At 61.2% G+C, this 18,285-nt stretch overlaps 2 protein-coding genes and 1 long non-coding RNA gene across 4 annotated transcripts in view; 2 read left to right on the top strand and 1 right to left on the bottom strand.

The window, feature by feature from the left end:
• Nucleotides 1-3,036: 3,036 nt before the first annotated feature.
• On the top strand, nucleotides 3,037-12,365 carry CDR2L (cerebellar degeneration related protein 2 like). Its single transcript, XM_084863145.1, has 5 exons — nucleotides 3,037-3,575; nucleotides 8,518-8,630; nucleotides 8,768-8,916; nucleotides 9,119-9,286; nucleotides 9,840-12,365. Exons 1-5 carry the CDS (start codon nucleotides 3,497-3,499, stop codon nucleotides 10,732-10,734), a joined length of 1,404 nt encoding a protein of 467 aa, XP_084719271.1. The 5' UTR covers nucleotides 3,037-3,496; the 3' UTR covers nucleotides 10,735-12,365.
• LOC311611226 lies at nucleotides 11,043-15,006 on the bottom strand. The gene is made up of 2 exons (XR_014793091.1): nucleotides 14,301-15,006; nucleotides 11,043-12,777 (listed from the first exon to the last, which is right to left on the bottom strand). It is a non-coding gene; the product is annotated as an uncharacterized lncRNA (long non-coding RNA).
• Nucleotides 15,001-18,285, top strand: part of MRPL58 (mitochondrial ribosomal protein L58) — a 4,085-nt gene continuing 800 nt past the window's right edge. Inside the window, exons 1-4 of one of the 2 annotated variants that reach the window (XM_084863147.1) lie at nucleotides 15,001-15,228; nucleotides 16,758-16,791; nucleotides 17,605-17,664; nucleotides 18,171-18,253. In XM_084863147.1, the coding sequence (XP_084719273.1) occupies nucleotides 15,043-15,228; nucleotides 16,758-16,791; nucleotides 17,605-17,664; nucleotides 18,171-18,253 (363 nt within the window). In that variant the 5' untranslated portion in view covers nucleotides 15,001-15,042. The remainder of the gene's footprint in view (nucleotides 15,229-16,757; nucleotides 16,792-17,604; nucleotides 17,665-18,170; nucleotides 18,254-18,285) is intronic. The other variant, XM_084863146.1, reaches the window with a different exon arrangement.

Raw genomic sequence — 18,285 nt, 5'->3', positions numbered from 1 at the left:
TGACGTTTCTAACTCTCAATCCTTCTCAATTCCTCTCTCTGTGTAAAATCAATAAAATACATATTTTAAAAAATGTTTTTAAAAAATTAAAAAATAAAAATAAAAATGAAACGCTGAATCTTAATCATGAAAAAGATACAAATTGAAACCACAATATAATATATATCTCTCTCTCTCTATCTCCCTTCCTCCCTTTCTCTCTCTCCCTTCCTCCCTCTCTCTCTTTTTCCCTTCCTCCCTCTCTAAAATCAATAAACATGTCCTCAGGAAACATACCCTCGTATCCTCGGGTGAGGATTTGTAAAATGTAAAGAAAACAAACTGCCACTTTGTGGGTGATTCTCTTCTCCACACGTTGTCCCTCTCCCAAACCCGGTCCTCTCTCTCCCGACCTTCGTCTATAAGCCTCGTGTCAGTAAACGGCACTTCCCCCAAATCAGTGTCACCCTTGCCGCCTCCCCTGGTGTCACCCCAAGGCCAGTCCATCACCGCGTCCTGGTGGTATTCCCCACTGGCCCTGGCCGGGCATGTGCAGGAGGCCACCACATCGATGTTTCTCTCTGCCTTCCCCTCTCTCCGAAAAAATATCCTCAATGAGGATTTTAAAAAGAGTAAGGTGAGGCCGCAGGGGCACACTCAGCTATGCCCCCTAACTGACAGGCCTGGCAGGCTTAACTGCAGGGATTCGAGGTAGACACATGGGAGCACTTCCCGCCCCCTGGGACAGACTCAGATGGCTGATGGGGGAGGGGCACCAGATGACCTCACTCCTTCAACTATATCCAGCGCCTCCCCCTGCCAGGCACTGACCGCAGGCTGGTGGGTGGACAGACGGGACAGATGGGGCAAGAGCACTCAGTGCAGCCGGTGCCCAGCGCGGGGATGTCTGGGGACAGCTAGGCCTGCGGGGGTGGGGGCACCCGGGGAAGGGGTCCCGATGCCACTGGATCCCTGGACATCAATCCAAGATGAGCGGGAAGGGAGCGGAGGGGAGGTGGCAGAGGCCCAGAGGCTCTGGCTGGACACCCTAGCCCTCCCCCAGGGGCACTGGGAGTGACGGAGACCCTCCACGTCAGCACCGGGGGCGCCGTCACTTCCGGTGGGCCGGGCTGGGGGTTGGACGTGCCTGTAGAGCACATGTGTCAAACACAAGGCCCGCGGGCCAAATCCAGCCCGCCAGGCCTTGCAATGTGGCCCGCACCGCGCTGTCATCACTGCACTCCGCTGTCAGTTTATGACATTGTCAGTTTATGACTGTTCAGTAAACCATTCGGCCCGCGATTTAGGCTGGATTTTAGATTTTGGCCCCTTCTCTGATTGAGTTCGACACCCCTACAGTAGAGGGTCAAATCAGAGTCCCCAGCGCACCCCACAGGGAGGGCGTTTGCCTCGTTGCAGTTGCATCGGGCTCCGAGCTCCCACGGGTCCCTATCCCGCCTCTAGGCCCCGGGAGCTCCTGGGATGGGGCCTGGGGAAGCGCCCCCCGGTCCCCGAGTGTGAAACCGGCCGCAGGGGAGTCACAGAGCCCAAGGCTTGGTGGAGGCTGAGTCCGTCACCAGTCACCGTGGCGTCTGGACGCTCCTGACAAGGAAATAGTCTGTGTGACCCACAGATGAGGCACCGGCTCTGGGGCTCCCACCATCAGCGGGTTTGTAAGTCCCAGCCACGGGGCTCTAGACTCCGCTGAGAGGAAAAGGCCTGCAATGGATCCCAGGGCTTGTTGGCCGGGAGCTCAGGAAGACAAAGGAATTTCCTGCTGCAAAGGCTCATCTCGTTTTCCTCCTCCTGCAACCGTTTAGGAAACAGGATTACACCTGCCGGGAAGGCACAGGAGTGGTCCCACTGGCCAAGGAGCCGGGGTTCTGAGGAACCGGATTTGGCAAAGGGCCCGGCACAGGCCTGGTGCACAGCAGGAACCATCCCCGGCATCCACAGCTCTCTGAGACACCTGGGCCTCCATCCTCCATCCTCTGTCCTCTTGGGAAGCTGTCAGGGAGGCTCCACAAACCTGGCTGAGCTGGTTGCCCAGCTTCAGCCCATCCCCCGCCCCCCCAGCCTCATGGGACTGAGGGGGGTCCAGCCTGAGTCCAAGGAGAATCCAGCCTTGGTGACATCTCGCCCCCACCAGGCACTGCTCCTGGAACTGGGGCGCAGGGAGGGTGGCTGGATATAATCAGGGTATTTCAACAGTAGTGCCAGCATATAGTGGGTCCTAATAAAAATGAGTTAGATGGCACTGGTTGGTTAGCTCAGTGATTAGATCATCGGCGAGCACTGAAGTGTTGAAGGTTTAATTCTGGTCAGGGGCATGTACCTCCGTTGCAGGCTCGATCCCCATCCCAACCAATCGATGTGTCTCTCTCACATTGATGTTTCTCTCTCTCTGTCTTTCCCTTTCCCTTCCCCTATGTCCAAAAATCAATGGAAGAAATATCCTCAGGTAAGGATTAAGAAAAAATAATTTAAAAAAATGAGCTAGATGAATGCTGGAGTCTGAAAACTCCTTTAAGGAAAGAATGCTTGGGTAGGTGAAAGTTTTTTATTTTAATGGGTATCATTGGATATAGGCTATGGATCCCAAGGAGAGGGCAATGGAACCTTAAAGAGGAAGGCCCAGAATGCGCATAACACACCCTCCAACCTCGCCTCCTCTGGCCTGAGGTTTCTAGCCACAGGCATTTAAACATTCAACGCCTTACAGGTACTGTAATTGTCAGTGAACACTCATTCATGGTGTCAGTAAGCCAGGCTGTCCTGGGCACTGAGCAGCCAGCTGTGAACAAAGGCTAAGTTCCTTGCTGCTGCCAGGTGACCCAGAGCTAGAGAAACACAACAGGTAAATAAAATAAAATAATTTCAGACAGTGAGACCTAGTAGTAAACCCAAGGAGCCCAGCCTGGAGGGAAGGGGCGGATGGACAGCCAAACCAGGGCACCAGGGAGGCCCCGCCCCGGCCCCGCCTCTACCTTTGCATACGCCTTCCGATTGGCCGGCGGCGGCAGGCCCCGCCCCGCGGAGCGGGCGGTTGGGGAAGCTCCGGGCGGTTGGGGAGACGCGGGGCAGACGCGGCCGGGATGCGGCCGCTGCTGCGGGGGTCGCTGGGCGCGCCGGGGGCTCCGCGGACGGGAGGCGGGCCGGGGGCGGCCGCCGCGGCGCCGGCGCTCTCCTAGCTCCCAGCCCTGCGTGCGGGGCCGGCCTCCCTGTGGCCTAACCGCCCGCGTCCCCTCCCCTCTCCCCTTTGTGCCGGCGCCGCCGCTCGGAGATCCCGGCCCCGCAGGACCCCGCCGGGCCCGGTCGCCGCGGCGCATCGGCCCGCCGTGGGCGCCGGGGCAGCGGCCGATGGCGGAGGGGCGCGGCGCGGGCGGGGCCGCCGCAGCCGGAGTCCGCGCCGCGGGAGCCCGGGCCCGCCGCCGCCGCCGCCGCATTGTCCCGGGCCCCGCGCCGCGGCCCTGAGCGCCGCCGCCGCAGCGCCCGCCCGCCCGCCGCCCCCTCGGGCATGCGGAGGGCCGCCGGCATGGAGGACTTCTCCGCCGAGGACGAGGAGCCCTGGTACGACCAGCAGGACCTGGAGCAGGGTGAGTGCGCACGGAGCGGGGCCGGAGAGCGAGGGGCGCCCCGACCTCTGTCCGCTGCTCCATTGTTGGGCGGCGGCACCCCGCGGCCGGACTCCCATGGGTGCTGCGTGTGCAGAGCGGGGACGTGGAGGGGAGGGGCGCGCTGCCCGCGGAGACCGGCCCGGCCCGGGGAGACCTGCCAAAGTGGGGGGAGCAGCCTTCCTCCTCCCCGAAGGACAGGGGCACCCTGCACCCCGCTCGCCCACCCCAGCTGGGAGGCAGGCTCTGCCCAGGCCCCCTGGTTTCCCGGCTGGAATTCTTCGGAGGCCGGGACGTGGCTCCTCGGGTGTTTGGCTGGGAGGGGTGGAGCGTGTGGGGGGACGGGGAGGATGATCTTATCCCAAACCCAGCGACACCTTCCACACACCCCCCCCCCCCGCCAGAATTCCTGAGCCTCTAAGACTCCCGGAAAGTTTCCCCGACTCCCTTCCCCTCTACCCAGCCAGGGGAGAGGTGAAGATTTGGGGTCCCCTGGCCCTCCCCCAAACCCCCCCCCCTAACTGCTCATGGTTTGGGGGTCAGGTTTGGCAATTCTGAGCAAGAGCCCAGATTAGAGGCAGCCACCTCCCCCCTCCCTCTGGGAGGAGCGAGGGCCCCTGGAACCGGGTTAGAAGCTGGTGATGAGGTGGCCGAAGTGACATCACTAAGAGCAGGGGCCGGGCTGTTAGGACAGGAAGGAGGAGTAGGCCTGAGGGTCAGAGCCAAGGCCTGCTGGGCCGGAGTCACATCCACCCTCTCCCCACAAGAGCACCTCATTCCTGGAGGCCAGGGCTGGAGGGGGTCCAGGAGCGGTGACCACAGTCCCGGGTGGGCAGGTGTGGACACAGGTCTGATTGAATGTGCACACACACACACACACACACACACACACACACACACACGCTCCGGGGCCCCACCCACGCCCCCAGGCCTGGCTTTTACCTCAGGGAGACACCTACCCAGATCCTAGAGCCTTTGTCACTGGCCCTGACCCACATCCTCACATGGCCAGATCTGCGGTAATGAGGCTCAGTCCTGAGCTGGGAATGTGGGGTAGTCAGCCTCTGAGGGCTGGTGTGGGACTGGGCGTGCTGGGCTGCCCTCTGCCGTACTCTCTGCCCGAGAGCCTGCCTGCGGCTCCCCTGCCTGGAGCGAGAGGCCCCATACTGGCTGTGACAACCCCTTCCCAACCCTGGCACTATTCCTGCATCCCACTAACGCCCACCAGGCTCCCCTTACGGGTCAGACACTGGGCTAGCCCCAGCCCCGCCCGCTGAGGGCCAGGTGGAGCCGGGCTTGTGATTGGGTGCGGGTGACAGGATGCAGTGAGAGGGCTTCATGGAAGAGGCGGCCTGGGAGGAGAGGCTGGAAAATGGCCTCCCCTCCCGGGAGGCAGATGCTGACATTACTGCTGCCTCATGTCGTTCCTGCTCCATGGAGTCTCTGGCGCCATGCCCGGCCAGCTGTGGGGGGAGGAGCAGGGAGTGAGGGGGGGAGACCTGCTGCTCCCAGAGAGGGAGGAGTCCAGCTCCCGCCAGGCTGGGTGCCCGCTCTGGGCCAGGGCGGGGGGTGGCCTCTGCAGCCAGCCGCCCCTCCTGGCCTCAGCAGGGTACCCCGAGCCCTGGAACCAGGACTGAGCACCAATGAGTGCTGAGCCTGGGGGTGACCTCTGCCCTCGGGGACTCCACATCCCGCAGAGGAGGCAGGAGATCGTGGTGGCCGGTAGTAGCCGGTAGCCGCAGGGGCGCTGTGGCAGGCAGATTCGAAGATTCGCACACAGGCCCTCTGAGCGGAGGGAGGAGGCAGGCATGGGAGGTGTAGGGGACGCTGTACAGGCCTGGACAACGTGGAAAGATCATGCGCGATGGGAAGCAAGGCCTAGGGAGCTGGGTGGGGTTGGAGGAAGTCCCAGCACAAGTCCTGGGGCACCACCCGGGGGGCCAGCATGGGGCGCTGGAGGGTGGCATGAGTATTGGCCCAAAGCCGGCCCCATGGGGATCGGATGCCTGTTGCGCCCCTTCTCTACCCAATTCCCCAGCGCTCTGCCCAGCTGCTCCCGGGTGCCCCTCAGTGCTCGGGGGGTGTTTGCCCAGCCGCCTGGCTCTGGAGCAGCACGGCCCCCTCAGGGCAGGCCCAGCCTCTCCCGGGAGCTGACTGACTGTGCTGCTGTTGTGTCCCATTAGCAAGGTCCCTGGCTCCCCCTGGTCCCTGGTCCCTGGCTCCCCCTGGTCCCTGGTCCCTGGTCCCTGGTCCCTGGCTCCCCCTGCCCCCTGGTCCCTGGTCCCTGGCTCCCCGCCCCCTGGTCCCTGGCTCCCCCTGCCCCCTGCCCCCTGCCGGCACCGTAAAAATAGAAAGCACCATGAATTAGTAAGCACACACTCCTCCCCATCGCAGACCGGTGGGTGCCTCTTTCCACTGAGACAGGGCTGCTGAGTCACACATTTGAAGTCCTGGGTGCCTGACCTTGAGGCTCAGTCTCCGGCGGGGGCTCCGGCGTGGCACTGAGATTGGGTGCCCGGGCCCCGATTCTGTGGACACGGAGTTCCTGATGTTCAGGCCCTGTAGGCTGTAAGCGGGACACCCGCAGCCCGGCCAGGTGGTAGATGGCCTCCTCCCCGGCCCCCCTTATCTTAGTCTCTCCTTCCCTGGGCCTGTCCCCTGTCCCTTTCCTGCCTCCCTGCTCCAGAGTCTGTGGCCCACCAGACGCCAATCAATGGGCGCAGTGGGATTTCAGCATTTCTTTTCAAAGACCTCCAGTCTCCTGGCCGTGACCTCGCAGGCTTCTGGGGCTTTGCTCCTGGGCGGCACCTCAGCTGGCCCAGGGGCAGCCGCCGCAGGAGCCCAGAGCCCGGGGTCCGGCTGCACCTTCCCTGGCTTGGCCCGGTGCTCTGGTTGTGGCCGCTGTTCATTCCTCGGGCTTCCGGCTTAGCCAGCTCCCCGATTCTCCCACTCCCAGGCCTCCCTCCCTGGAGCCCTCTGTGAGGCGTTGCCCTCCCCCGGCACTGGCTCCCCTCAGCCCTTCTAGACCTTTCTCCAGATCCCCTCTGGCAGCTTGGACCAGCTGAGCTTGCACTGTGATCCAGTTTCCCTGTGATTGTCCCTGAGACTCTCCCCACCCCCCAGAGCTCCTATTGTTCCCTTCTTCCCCATTCCTGAGTCACCAGGGGCCCAGGTCACGGTCGCTGCCTCCCAGGGCCTGTCCCTGGTCTGCAGTGTGGCTTCAGCCGCTGCAGGAACACACGCAGCGCCGATGCTCACCGGGAGGACGGGCAGAGGGCAGAGGACAGAGGTCAGGACTGTCCCTTGCTCCCTCTGAGCCCTGGGACTCTGCAGGGGGTCCACACAGGCCACCCACGGAGCCTGGCCCCTCGCACCCGCGCAGGCGACCCCATAGCAATGGCCTCTTTCCAGGCTGCCGGCAATCCCAGGGGCGGAGGTGCTGAGTGTGGCCCTCGAGGTGGTCTTGCTGGGCCCCTGACTTTCCACCGGGCACCCAGCACGCAGGGCTGCAGTGCACAGCCTCACACCCAGCCCCTCCCTCTGTACCCGCCCAGCTCACAGCGGGCACATCCCTCCCTCACTCCCCCACTAGTGCCTGCCAGGTAGCGGGTGTTTCCTGGCATCACCATCAGCAGGTTAATGAGCTGCTCATGGCTAATGGTTTCTAGCTGAGATGTGTGTGAGCTGATGTTTTGTCGGAGGCGGGAAGGTGCTGAGGAGAGCGGCTTGTCTGTCAGGCTGAGCCATGGTCATCGCGGCCTTGCTCCAGGGTCGCGGCTTTGCACCCTCAACCAGGGCCTCCCCTGGTGACATCTGGGCTCTGCCCCGCCCCCTCACCTGGCCTCGGTCCAGCTGCCTGCTGCCCGAGTTAAAGCTGTTTTAGAATCTCGCCTGTGTGTGTCTGTGGGAACAGGCTCCAGGTTTGTTCCGAATGGACGGCCAGGACTTTGGTCCAGGCCGGTGGCCGGTCAGAGTCCCCTCTGGCTCTCTAAGCTGAGGCCAGACCTCCCCCCGCTGGCTGGAGGCCAGCCCGGGCTCCGCCCTCAGCCCACCTGGAGTCACTGCTCTGGGGCTCCCCGAGAGGAGCCCCGCTTGTGGGGAGCAAGGGAGCGGCCCGCTGAACCCGCTGCGTCTCTGGAACTTGCCAGGAGGGAGTACAGAGGCCTTCCATCCTCCAGGGGCCCTAGAACCACCAGTCCTTCTGGAAAGGGAACATGGCGCCCAGCTCAGTCCCTGGCCTGCAGCCTCATCCAAACTCCAATACCCAGCAAGCCCCTCCGGCCTGCCACCTCTCAGTGTGCTCCCAGTCCCCTCCCAACCCAACGCCAGGGCTGCCCAGTGCCTGCTGGGAGCGGCCCCAGGAAGACGCTCTCCCTTATTATGGTCCAAGTCATTGCCCCGGGTCTCCTCACACTCCTCACTCACTCTTTCGAGCAAGATCGATACACCTGCTCGGCGCCAGGCACTGATGTAGGTCCCGGGATATCCGTGAAGTAACAGGCTCACCCCCGGCCCTGTGAGCTGATGGTCAGGAGAGGCGACAGGTGAGGGAGAAGCTGTGGGCGCTGGTGGTGACCCTGCTAAGGAGAAGCAGCTAAGTGGGGAGGGTGCGGGACAGGGCGGTGCCATTAAAACCGATAGTTGGGAGCAGTCTCCTGGAGAAAGGGACGGGAAGCACGGACTTGAAGGCAGACAGGGATGAGCCGGAGAGGGGTGGGGTGTGGAGGGGCACGAGGGCATTCCAGGCGGTGCAACAGCCAGTGCAAAGCTTCGCCCCTGGCCTGCGTCCCCTCCCGAGCGGGGGCTCCCCATCAGCCCGTGTCCTGCTCGCCTTGGGGTCCCCGAGGCCCAGCTCAGAATGAATGCTCAGACCGTGAGGGGCGTCCTCTGGCTTCTTTCTCACACCCCTCGCCCCTCCCTCCAGACTTGCACTTGGCCGCTGAGCTGGGGAAGACGCTGCTGGAGAGGAACAAGGAGCTGGAGGCGTCCCTGCAACACATGTACGCCACCAACGAGGAGCAGGTGCAGGAGATCGAGGTGAGGCCGCAGCCCGCTCCCACCGTCTTTACCCGCAAAGCAAACCTGTCCCTAGAAGTGGGAGGAGGGCCCAGGCACACAGTCTCCCGAACCCCGTTCTGAAAGGTCACTCACCCACCACCCCTGCCGACCCCCAGTACCTGACCAAACAGCTGGACACGCTGCGGCACGTGAACGAGCAGCACGCCAAAGTGTACGAGCAGCTGGACCTGACGGCCCGCGACCTGGAGCTGACCAACCAGAAGCTGGTGCTGGAGAGCAAGGCTGCGCAGCAGAAGATCCACGGGTGAGGCCGGGGTGTGTGTGTGTGTGTGGGCTGGCGAGGGGAGGCCCAGGGCTGGGAGTGCTGTGGGCACAGGGCGCAGGGATGTGACAGCTGCTCCTTCTCCAGAAGCCCAGGCTGGGGACCTGGGAGGGTAGTGAGTTTGCCTGACAGTCCCTCCCCTGCGTGTGTGTGTGTGTGTGTGTGTGTGTGTGTGTGTCCCCAGGCTGACGGAGACCATCGAGCGCCTGCAGGCCCAGGTGGAGGAGCTGCAGGCCCAGGTGGAGCAGCTTCGGGGCCTGGAGCAGCTGAGAGTGCGCCGGGAGAAGCGGGAGCGCAGGCGCACCATCCACACCTTCCCCTGCCTCAAGGAGCTGTGCACCAGCAGCCCCGGGTAGGTGTCTGAGGGCCCGGATGCCGTTAGGGAGTGCAGGGAGAGGGTGGGCTGGTGCACCGTCTGTGCTGATGGCGAGACTGGTCCCGTAGCTGACAAGAGCCCACAGCTGGTGATCGCTGAGCCCTGGCCAGGAGCCCAGGACTCTGCTAAGCAGCTTAACGGTCAGGGCAGTGCCGGGAGGTGTTTGTCATCTCCGCTGCTCCGATGAGGACGTTGAACCCGGAGGGTAGGTGTCTCTCCCAGGTTGCCCGTTAGTAAGCAGGAGGGGTTCCCACGGCACCTCAGTGCCCTTCACCCTCACGGAGACGACCTGTGAGTGTAACACCCGTGGGTATCTGGTGGGCGTTCCAATGCGGGTGCTGCTAAAGACGGTGCCTCTCAGTCATTGAGGGGCGCCTGCTGAAGGTGTGGGCGAGGCACAGGAGCCCGGGGAGGGGCGACACTGCAGGCCTGGGGTGGTCATAGCTCCGCGGACCAGAAAGATGGAAGTGTCCGGGCCGGCTCCCGGCCTTGCCCATGACCAAAGCCCCCGCCCCGCCCCCTCTCCCAGGTGCGACGATGATGCCTTCCGCCTGCACAGCTCCTCCCTGGAGCTGGGCCCCCGGCCGCTGGCGCAGGAGAACGAGAACCTGCAGACGCTGGTGGGGGTGCTGCGCTCCCAGGTGAGCCAGGAGCGGCAGCGCAAGGAGCGGGCGGAGCGCGAGTTCGCCTCGGTGCTGCAGGAGTACGCGGAGCTGGAGCGGCAGCTGGGCGAGATGGAGGGCTGCCGGCTGCGCGTGCAGGAGCTGGAGGCCGAGCTGCTGGAGCTGCAGCAGATGAAGCAGGCCAAGACCTACCTGCTGGGCCGCGAGGACCACCTGGCCGAGGCCCTGCTGGCGCCCCTCACCCAGGCCCCTGAGGCCGACGACCCGCAGCCCGGCAGCGGGCACGAGCTCGGGGCCCCGGGCGGCGGCTCCTCCCCGGCCACCTCCCCCAGCCACGCCGTGCGCAAGAGCTGCAGCGACACGGCGCTCAACGCCATCGTGGCCAAGGACGCCGCCAGCCGGCACGCGGGCAACCTCACGCTGCACGCCAACAGCGTGCGCCGGCGCGGCATGTCCATCCTGCGCGAGGTGGACGAGCAGTACCACGCGCTGCTCGAGAAGTACGAGGAGCTGCTGGGCAAGTGCCGGCAGCACCGCGCCGGCGTGCGGCACACGGGCGTGCAGACCTCGCGGCCCATCTCCCGGGACAGCTCGTGGAGGGACCTGGGGGGCAGCGAGGAGGGCCAGGGCGAGGCCCGGGCGGGCGAGAGGAGCCTGAGCCAGCACGTGGAGGCCGTGGACAAGCGGCTGGAGCAGAGCCAGCCCGAGTACAAGGCGCTCTTCCAGGAGATCTTCTTCAGGATCCAGAAGACCAAGGCCGACATCAATGCCACCAAGGTCAAGACCCACAGCAGCAAGTGACCTGTGCCGTCTGCAGCCTCCCCCAGCCGGGCCGGCCGAGCCTGGGCCGCTGCCGCTGGGGAGCGAGGGAGCCTTTGGCAGCAGTAAGGCCCATGGAGGCCGCTCCGGGAGCTCGCGGGCACAGTGCCCCCTGCAGGTGTGGGGGCGAGCCACACGTCAACGTGCCTGGCCTCAACCCTCCCCGTCCTGTCAGCCCGAGGCACAGCGAAGAGTTTCAAAGCCAAACGTCCCCCTTCCCTGGGGATTCCCAGCCCTCCGCTTTCTGACCCGAGATTTGTGGCCAGGCTTCGAAAAGCCATCTGGACCAGTTGTTGTTTTGTTTTGTTTTGTTTTGCCCCAAAGTTTGGGATTTTGTTGAGAGATTTGCAATGTAAGGTCCCCCTGACCCCTTGCCACAACTGGAAACACTTGAAGGGGGACCCCAGGGCCAGCGGTGGCCAGTTCCCGGGGTCTCCGTGACCACCCACTGCTTCTCCCCAGCTGTGACACCGTCATTCCCTTCGCACCAGCTGTCCCACCCCCAGGGCCCTGCCCAGGTCAGAGATGGCCCTGCATGCAGAGCAGAGCGCCTCAGCCTGGCCTGGAGTGCCCCTGCCCTTCCCCACACGCTCGCACCCCCACTCCCACCCCACCCCTACCGTAGTGAGGTGGCCTTCTCCCCGGAGACCCACTGCAGACCTGTAGCCAATCAGAGGAGGGGAGCAGGACCCCTCGCAGCCATACACAGCGGTGCACCGTTCCCCCAGAGCCACCTCCTTGCGTTCCAGCCCTGGAAATGCCTTCTGGGCATTGAGCCTTCTGGGGTCTGGGTGGTGGGGCGCCCCCACCTCTGCACCCCACCTGCAACTCAAGTTTGGCCTCTGCCTACCCCCACCTCAGGGACCATCACGTGTCTCATTCACTCCCATGCTCCCCCCAGCTGACCCCACAGCAGGTCACACCTGCTGCCCCCACAAAGTCCTGGGCATGCGCAACAAGCCAGGGTCCCAGCATCCACCCCGCCCCCTTCGCTGGGCGGCCCGAGACTCGCCCCCACTGAACGGTTCTGAAACACCCCCCGGAGGGAGGACATGTCTCTGTCCCATAAAAGCTTGCTCTTAGCCTCCTGTCCCTTCGGGGCCTTGAGGAGCCGGGGTCAGGGCTTACTCTGGTTAAGGCTTTAGAAAGTCCAGCTGCAACTAAGGGATGCCGAGGCCCCAGCCCTGAGCCTCTCAGGGCTTCCGTCCCTGCCGCCCGTCCCGAGGCCCAGAACTCGGAGGAGCAGACGGCCCGGTGAAGGCCGGCGGGAACCTTCATGCCTTACTTGTTTCTAAGGGGACGGGTCTCCAGCATCGGCTCCCCCAGGGCCCCTGCTCTTGGGGCGGCACTGTGCTGAGCTGGGCCGGTCCTCCGTCCGCACACCTCGGAGCCCTCTGTCCTCTGGGGCTGGGCAGCTCCCGGCCCCCCACGTGTCGGTCATCCAGGGGGTTGGGGGGGTGCGTCGGGGTGGGGGAAGGGCTCCTGCCTGTTTGGTCCCCAGTTCTGTAGCAGCCCACCAGCATCACCTTTGAAGTATACATGAGAGAAATATATTTGCAAATGCTTTATTCTCTTCTTTAATAAAAAATGCACCAGTATTCTAAAGCAGAAAAGGCCCAGCCCGTGTGCTTCTGTGTGTCTCACACACCGCCTCCATCACAGCTTTGGGGAGAGGGCTTCCCGAGCCCCATCCCCCCACCCCACAAGGAGCTCTGAAGGGGAGGTCTCAGAGGCTGCTGTTTATGAGTGCCCGCTATGAGGGCACCCCATGGTTGTGCCCCTTCCTTGTTGGACAGATTTCGCAGCTCCCAACCCACACCTGCCAACAGCTTTGACCTCAGAAACCAAAGACAAGGCTCCTGAGTCTGGGGGCTCAGTTCCTCGCTGCCTTCACACTTCAGTTCCACGTGGACAATTCTGAGGGCTCTGGGTCCTAACCCCATGAGAAACGCTTCCATGACCTTCCCCCGGAGGTCAGCTCAGGGAGCGCCCGCTGCACCCCTTTCCTTTCTGCCTGCCCGGCACCTTGGGGGAAAAGGAAAGGTGTGGAATACACGAGTCAGACTGGACTTCCCTCCCCAGTGCTGCAGAGAAAAAACAAAAGCCACCAGCTCTCTGAAAGGAAAAGGAAATTCCTTCAAAAAACCTGTACGCCCTCAGCATGCCTTAGTAGCAGCTAATTCTTGTTGCCCGCTGACAGGCAGCTGTAAAATCTGTTTTATTGATGGGGATCTTGAGGCTTAGAGGTTGTTAGTAGTTCAAAGTCTCAAATATTTGAACACAGACCTGATCCAATCCCACTACGTGATACTGAACATTCCCAATTTCCATGTAAAACCCTCAACATTACATGGAAATAGGAAATGTATATATATTTCAAGAGAGAAACACTAATCGGCTGCCTCCTACACACCCCCAAACTAGGGATCAGCCCAAAACCCAGGCATGGGCCCTGACTGGAATCGAACCATGACCTCCTGGTTTATAGGTTGACGCTCAACCACTGAGCCACACCAGTTGGGCTAATGTTGAATTTTAAGAGCCAATTTGGTGGTAGCCCAGCTCACAGGCCACAGAGAAGGGCCGGTGCCTGAAGTGCTGTCTCGGCCTCTGGAGGACCGAGGCGGGAAGGCAGGCTGGCTCCGCCTCCCTTTTTGAGGGCAGGCGGCACCTCCCCCTGTCCTTCCCAGAGGCCTCTGTTCTGGATGGCTCCCGCCCCGCGGGAAAGGGGCTGGCAGCTGCTCTCCATCCCGGGTGACTTGTCTCATCCTCTCCTCTCCCCCCTCCTCCCTTGGAATCCAGGGCACCAGATGGCCCGAGCAGCCTGCTTATTTGGGGCCGTGGAAACCTGCAGCTTCCTTTCCCTGTCCTTCTGGGTCACGCACGGGGCTGGAGTCCAGCCGCAAAGCAACGATGCCACAGAACGGGGCTGACTTGGTTAGTCATAATCCCAGAGCTGGGGACCTGGCTTGCTCCCCTGAGAAGCTTATTGCCGTCACCATGGAGACGCCTCTGCTCCCTCTGAGGTCTTGGGACCAAGTCAGACAGGGAGGGATCCAGGAGACTCCCCTTCCAACCTAGAGCCCAAAAGGCATATGCCAGCTGCCACCCTCTTCCTCGTTTGGGTTTACAAAGGGGGTGCTTGGGGGAGGGGGCAGTGCATTCCCTCCTAGAGATTCGCCTGGATCAATAAAGCTAAGGTGGTAAGACCTGGATCTGATGACGACCTCCTGTTTGAAACAGCCAGCATCCCCAGGGACATCTTTTTCTGGATAATTATGCTTTTCCTAAAAATAGCACTCATTAAGAAGCCACTAATGGTACTAATAATCACTAACATTCCTTCGGCTCTGCTTTCATTTCCACACTGCCTCTCAGCACAGTAACTCAGCCAACATTTAGCTGTTTCCAAACACGGCTTGCTCTACTTTGAACCTTTCTTGGGATTAGAACGTCTCAATTTTGGAGTTCATGCCTTACCAGCCCTGTAAAAGGGTCCTGCTTGGCCTGCCTGGGCCTCCTGGGCCTCCCTCCTGGGCCTCCCTTACCCCCTGGCTGGAAGAGGCTGCCATCCTGCTCCGCAAAACCGCTGGTTCCGCCAAAGGCAGCGGGGTGGGCGTGGTCCTCTCTTTACCACTCTTCCTTCTCCACCTGCTGCCTCTCCTCCCACCTGGTGTTTGTCCTTACAGCCTCCACACCTGCTCAGCGGATCCTGGTCAGAGCTGCCTGTGAGCCTGGCGTTACTAAAACTCCGCTCCAGCGGAAATCAACTTTCACAAACACATTCCCGAGGAAGCGGCCCTATCAGTGCCTATTGAGGACCTGTCATGTGCCATGTTCTGGGTGCTGGAGCTCCAGCAGTGGGCCTGTGCCTCCCTGGAGCTTATTCCATTCCGGCTGGGAGACAGGCAATAAGCTGGAAAAATAAGTAAAGCAGGGTCAAAGGGGAAGGAGGTGAACTAGGCCAGACAGGCAGGCCTCATAGATGGGGGAGAGCGGTCCCGGAGGTGACAGACTCGGAAAGGGAGAGGGGTGGTGTTTACGGCGGACACGGACCTGGGGGTTCTTTTGCTACGAGGCTCCCCTTAAAGCTCGCCGCCAGGCCAACGTCTTCCCTACCGCCAAGCCCGCGGAGGCAGCTCTAACAGGAGCCGCGGGAGAGCCACCTTCCCCCCGCCCCCCCCCCCCCCCCGAGGGCGCTAAAAGTTGCGCGGAACCAAAGTGCAGCGGGAAACCCGACCTGGCGGCCCGTGGAAGGGAGCGCCCACCGGAAGCAACCCGGAGACCAACATGGCGGCCGCCCGGTGCCTGCGCTGGGGCCTGAGCCGAGCCAGAGCCTGGCTGCCGCCGCCGCCCCCGCGCTGCCCCCGCCGGGAGCTGCACAAGCAGGTAGACGGCGCCGGGTTCCAGAGCAGCTACAGCCTGGACAAGCTCTACCCGGAGTCGCGGGGCTCGGACACGGCGTGGAGGGTCCCGGTGAGCTGGGTGGGCCAGGCGGAAGGGGCGGGCCCGCGCTGCTAGGTGACGTCAGAAAGCCGGGGCCCTATTGGCTGTGCGCGCCGTTAATCCAAGGGGCCGCAGCGGAAGGAAGCTGGTTGCCCGGGCAACCGAGAAAGGCCACTGGGCGGGGCTGGGCGCCCGGGGAGGCCGTAGTGTGGGGGTGCTGGGAGAGCGCGCAGGATGTGCTGCTCGCAAGACTCCCCGCTTTTCCTGAAGTTCCCTCACCTTCAGGCCCCGATTCTTGTCCCAGGGAGAATGTGGGCGCCTGGCCCTGCAGAGGGGACAGGAAAGGCAGGAGGCTGGCCAGGTGGTTGCTCCCTTCTGGAGTCTTTTGGAAAGTTACCCTGCCCTGAGCCTCCAGGAACCCCAGCACCCCTGAGGAAATGGGGCTCCCGTTCGTTTCCTCGGGATGCACGTCACCGCAGCCCGCTGTGTGCAGGCTGTGGATCGGCCCGGGGCGGGAGAGGGGGACCCAGCCTATTCCGTTCAGTGTCCACCTGCAGGCCTGGGAGAGAACGTTCGTTGGTTCACTCACGCACTCAGCAGGCTTCTGTGGAGAGCAAGCCTGGTGCCCTGCGCTAGGCGCGGGGATAGAGTAAACAAAACACAGAGATCCTAATGTGTGTGAGGCATGCATTCTGATGGAGGGAGACCGCGATAGGAAAAATAAGTACTAGTACAGAGGATGTGAGTGGTGCTTTCCTTTGGAGAAACTAAAGCCTGGAAGAGGAGTGCTAAGGGAGGGTGTAGTGCTGCAGGGTGTTTGTTTGTTTTTAATAATATATAGTTTTTATTGATTTCAGAGAGGAAGGAAAAGAGAGAGACAGACAGACAGAAACATCAATAATGAGAATCATTGATCGGCTGCCTCCTGCAAAGTCCCCCACTGGGGATCGAGCCCACAACCCGGGCATGTGCCCTTGACCGGAATCAACCTGGGACCCTTCACTTCCCAGGCGGACACTCTGTCCACGGAGCCAAACCGGTCAGGGCATAGTGCTGCAGTTTTAAGTGGGATGGCCTGGGAGGCCCCGGAGAAGGTGACATTGAGTGAGGGCCTGGATGAGGAAGGCAGTGAGCCCAGAGAACAGAGGGGAGGCGGGCATCCCTGAGGAGCGAACAGCAGTGTAGCCACCTTAAACCAGTGAGCACGCCCTGCTTGGCCCAGGCCAGCAAGCAGGCCCGCATGGGGACCCGTGGACGGCTGGAGGCAGAGGAGTGGAGTGATTCCTCTGAGGAGCGAGGCCGCCCATGGTGCCCGACCCGAGCTGAGGTGGGGGGAGGGAGGCTGGAGACGAGTCAGTTCCATTTTCCTGGAGGAGTGTTTCTGAGACGGCACCTCCTGAGTCTGAGGAAGCTGTTGTGTCCTCTGCTATGACTTGGCTGGGAACCTGGAAGGAGTTGTATTCCATTTGTGTCGTGGCTTTCCATCATTTCTTTGGTGCCCTGGACTTGAGTCAACCCGCAGGTGATATGTATTTGACGCTGTGTGCATTGCATTACAGGATGACGCGAAGCAAGCCAACGATATTCCTCTAGGTGAGTAATTAGGTTTTATAAATAAAATCAGCCCGGCTGGAGTGGCTCAGTGGTTGAGTGTTGACCTATTACCAGGAGGCAGCCGATCAATGATTCTTTCTCACCCTTGATGTTTCTCTCTCTCTCTCTCCCTTCCTCTCTGAAATCAATAATACATGTATATTTTCAAAATAAATACAATTAAACTTAGTGTCACTGGAACAAAGGGGCCAGGTGGGAAGTGACTCAAGGGAGAGGACACCCTGTGGCCGGGTTGATAGCTGCATCTGAGCCCTGAGGTGTGCATATGCCTGGAGGAGGCAGAAAGCCTGTCATCAGCCGGGGCTCAGAGGCTGCCATGACGGTCATTACCTGGGTCATCATTTTCCGACCTCTGCTGTCTGTGTGACCTTGGCAAGGTCCCTTGATTTTAGTTTTAACATCTACAAATAATCTCTTCTGGCCCGAATGTTAGGTTTATATATATGTGTTTTTGTGGGTTTTTTAAAAAATATATTCCATTGATTTTTTACAGAGAGGAAGAGAGAGGGATAGAGTTAGAAACATCAATGAGAGAGAAACATCGATCAGCTGCCTCCTGCACACCTCCCACTGGGGATGTGCCCCCAACCAAGGTACATGCCCCTGACCGGAATCGAACCCAGGACCTTTCCGTCTGCAGGCTGACGCTCTATCCACTGAGCCAAACCGGTTAGGGCTATATATATATATATATATATATATATATATATATATATATATATATGAGTGCTTGAGAGAGAAGTGAGAGAGTTTTCCAGGAGGTAATCATTCTTTGGTGTGTGTTGTTCGCAGATCGCTTGACAATATCTTACTGTCGGAGCAGCGGGCCTGGAGGCCAGAATGTTAACAAAGGTACCGGTGCCTTGCTATGTGCTTTCACTTTAAGACTTAGAAGTCGGACTTGAGGACTCTGTGTTTGCATTCATGGGGCATAAAGGGCATTTTTTCATCAGAAGCTTAAATGCCGCCAGTTTACAATAATCCTCTTTATTCTTTGGAATGCCGTCGGATTCTCAGCTGTGGGTTGTGGGACTAGGATTGGCCTGAGAGTGAAACAAAGGGAAACCACAGGGCGAGTTGGCAGCCAGCTCCCAGCACAGGTTCCCCTGGTTCTTGTGGAGCCCATCCCCCACTCACCGCCCGGACGCTGAGAGAAGCGCTGGGCGATTCCTTCCCGGAGGCTGTTCTCGTCCCGAAGCGCCTCGCTGTCTGGCAGCTTGGGATCCCCACGTTGGCGCAGGACAGGGCACCTGGCTGGGTTTCTCGCCTCCCTTTGTTTCATGGTCGCCAGTCGTCACCCGGGAGCTGAGCCTCCCTGGAGCCTCAGTGACCCGTGCTCCCTGTCCCTTTCTTTCCAGTGAATTCCAAGGCCGAAATCAGGTTCCATTTGGCAACCGCCGACTGGATCGCGGAGCCGGTGCGCCAGAAGATGGCCGTCATGGTAACGCCGGCCCCTTCCTCTCTTCTGTACGC

The sequence above is a fragment of the Pipistrellus hanaki genome (assembly GCF_964339955.1).
Source record: "Pipistrellus hanaki genome assembly, chromosome: 16".
Lineage (NCBI taxonomy): Eukaryota > Metazoa > Chordata > Mammalia > Chiroptera > Vespertilionidae > Pipistrellus > Pipistrellus hanaki.
The sequence above is the reverse complement of the archived record's forward strand: the minus strand, read 5'-3'. Positions and strand labels throughout refer to the sequence as shown.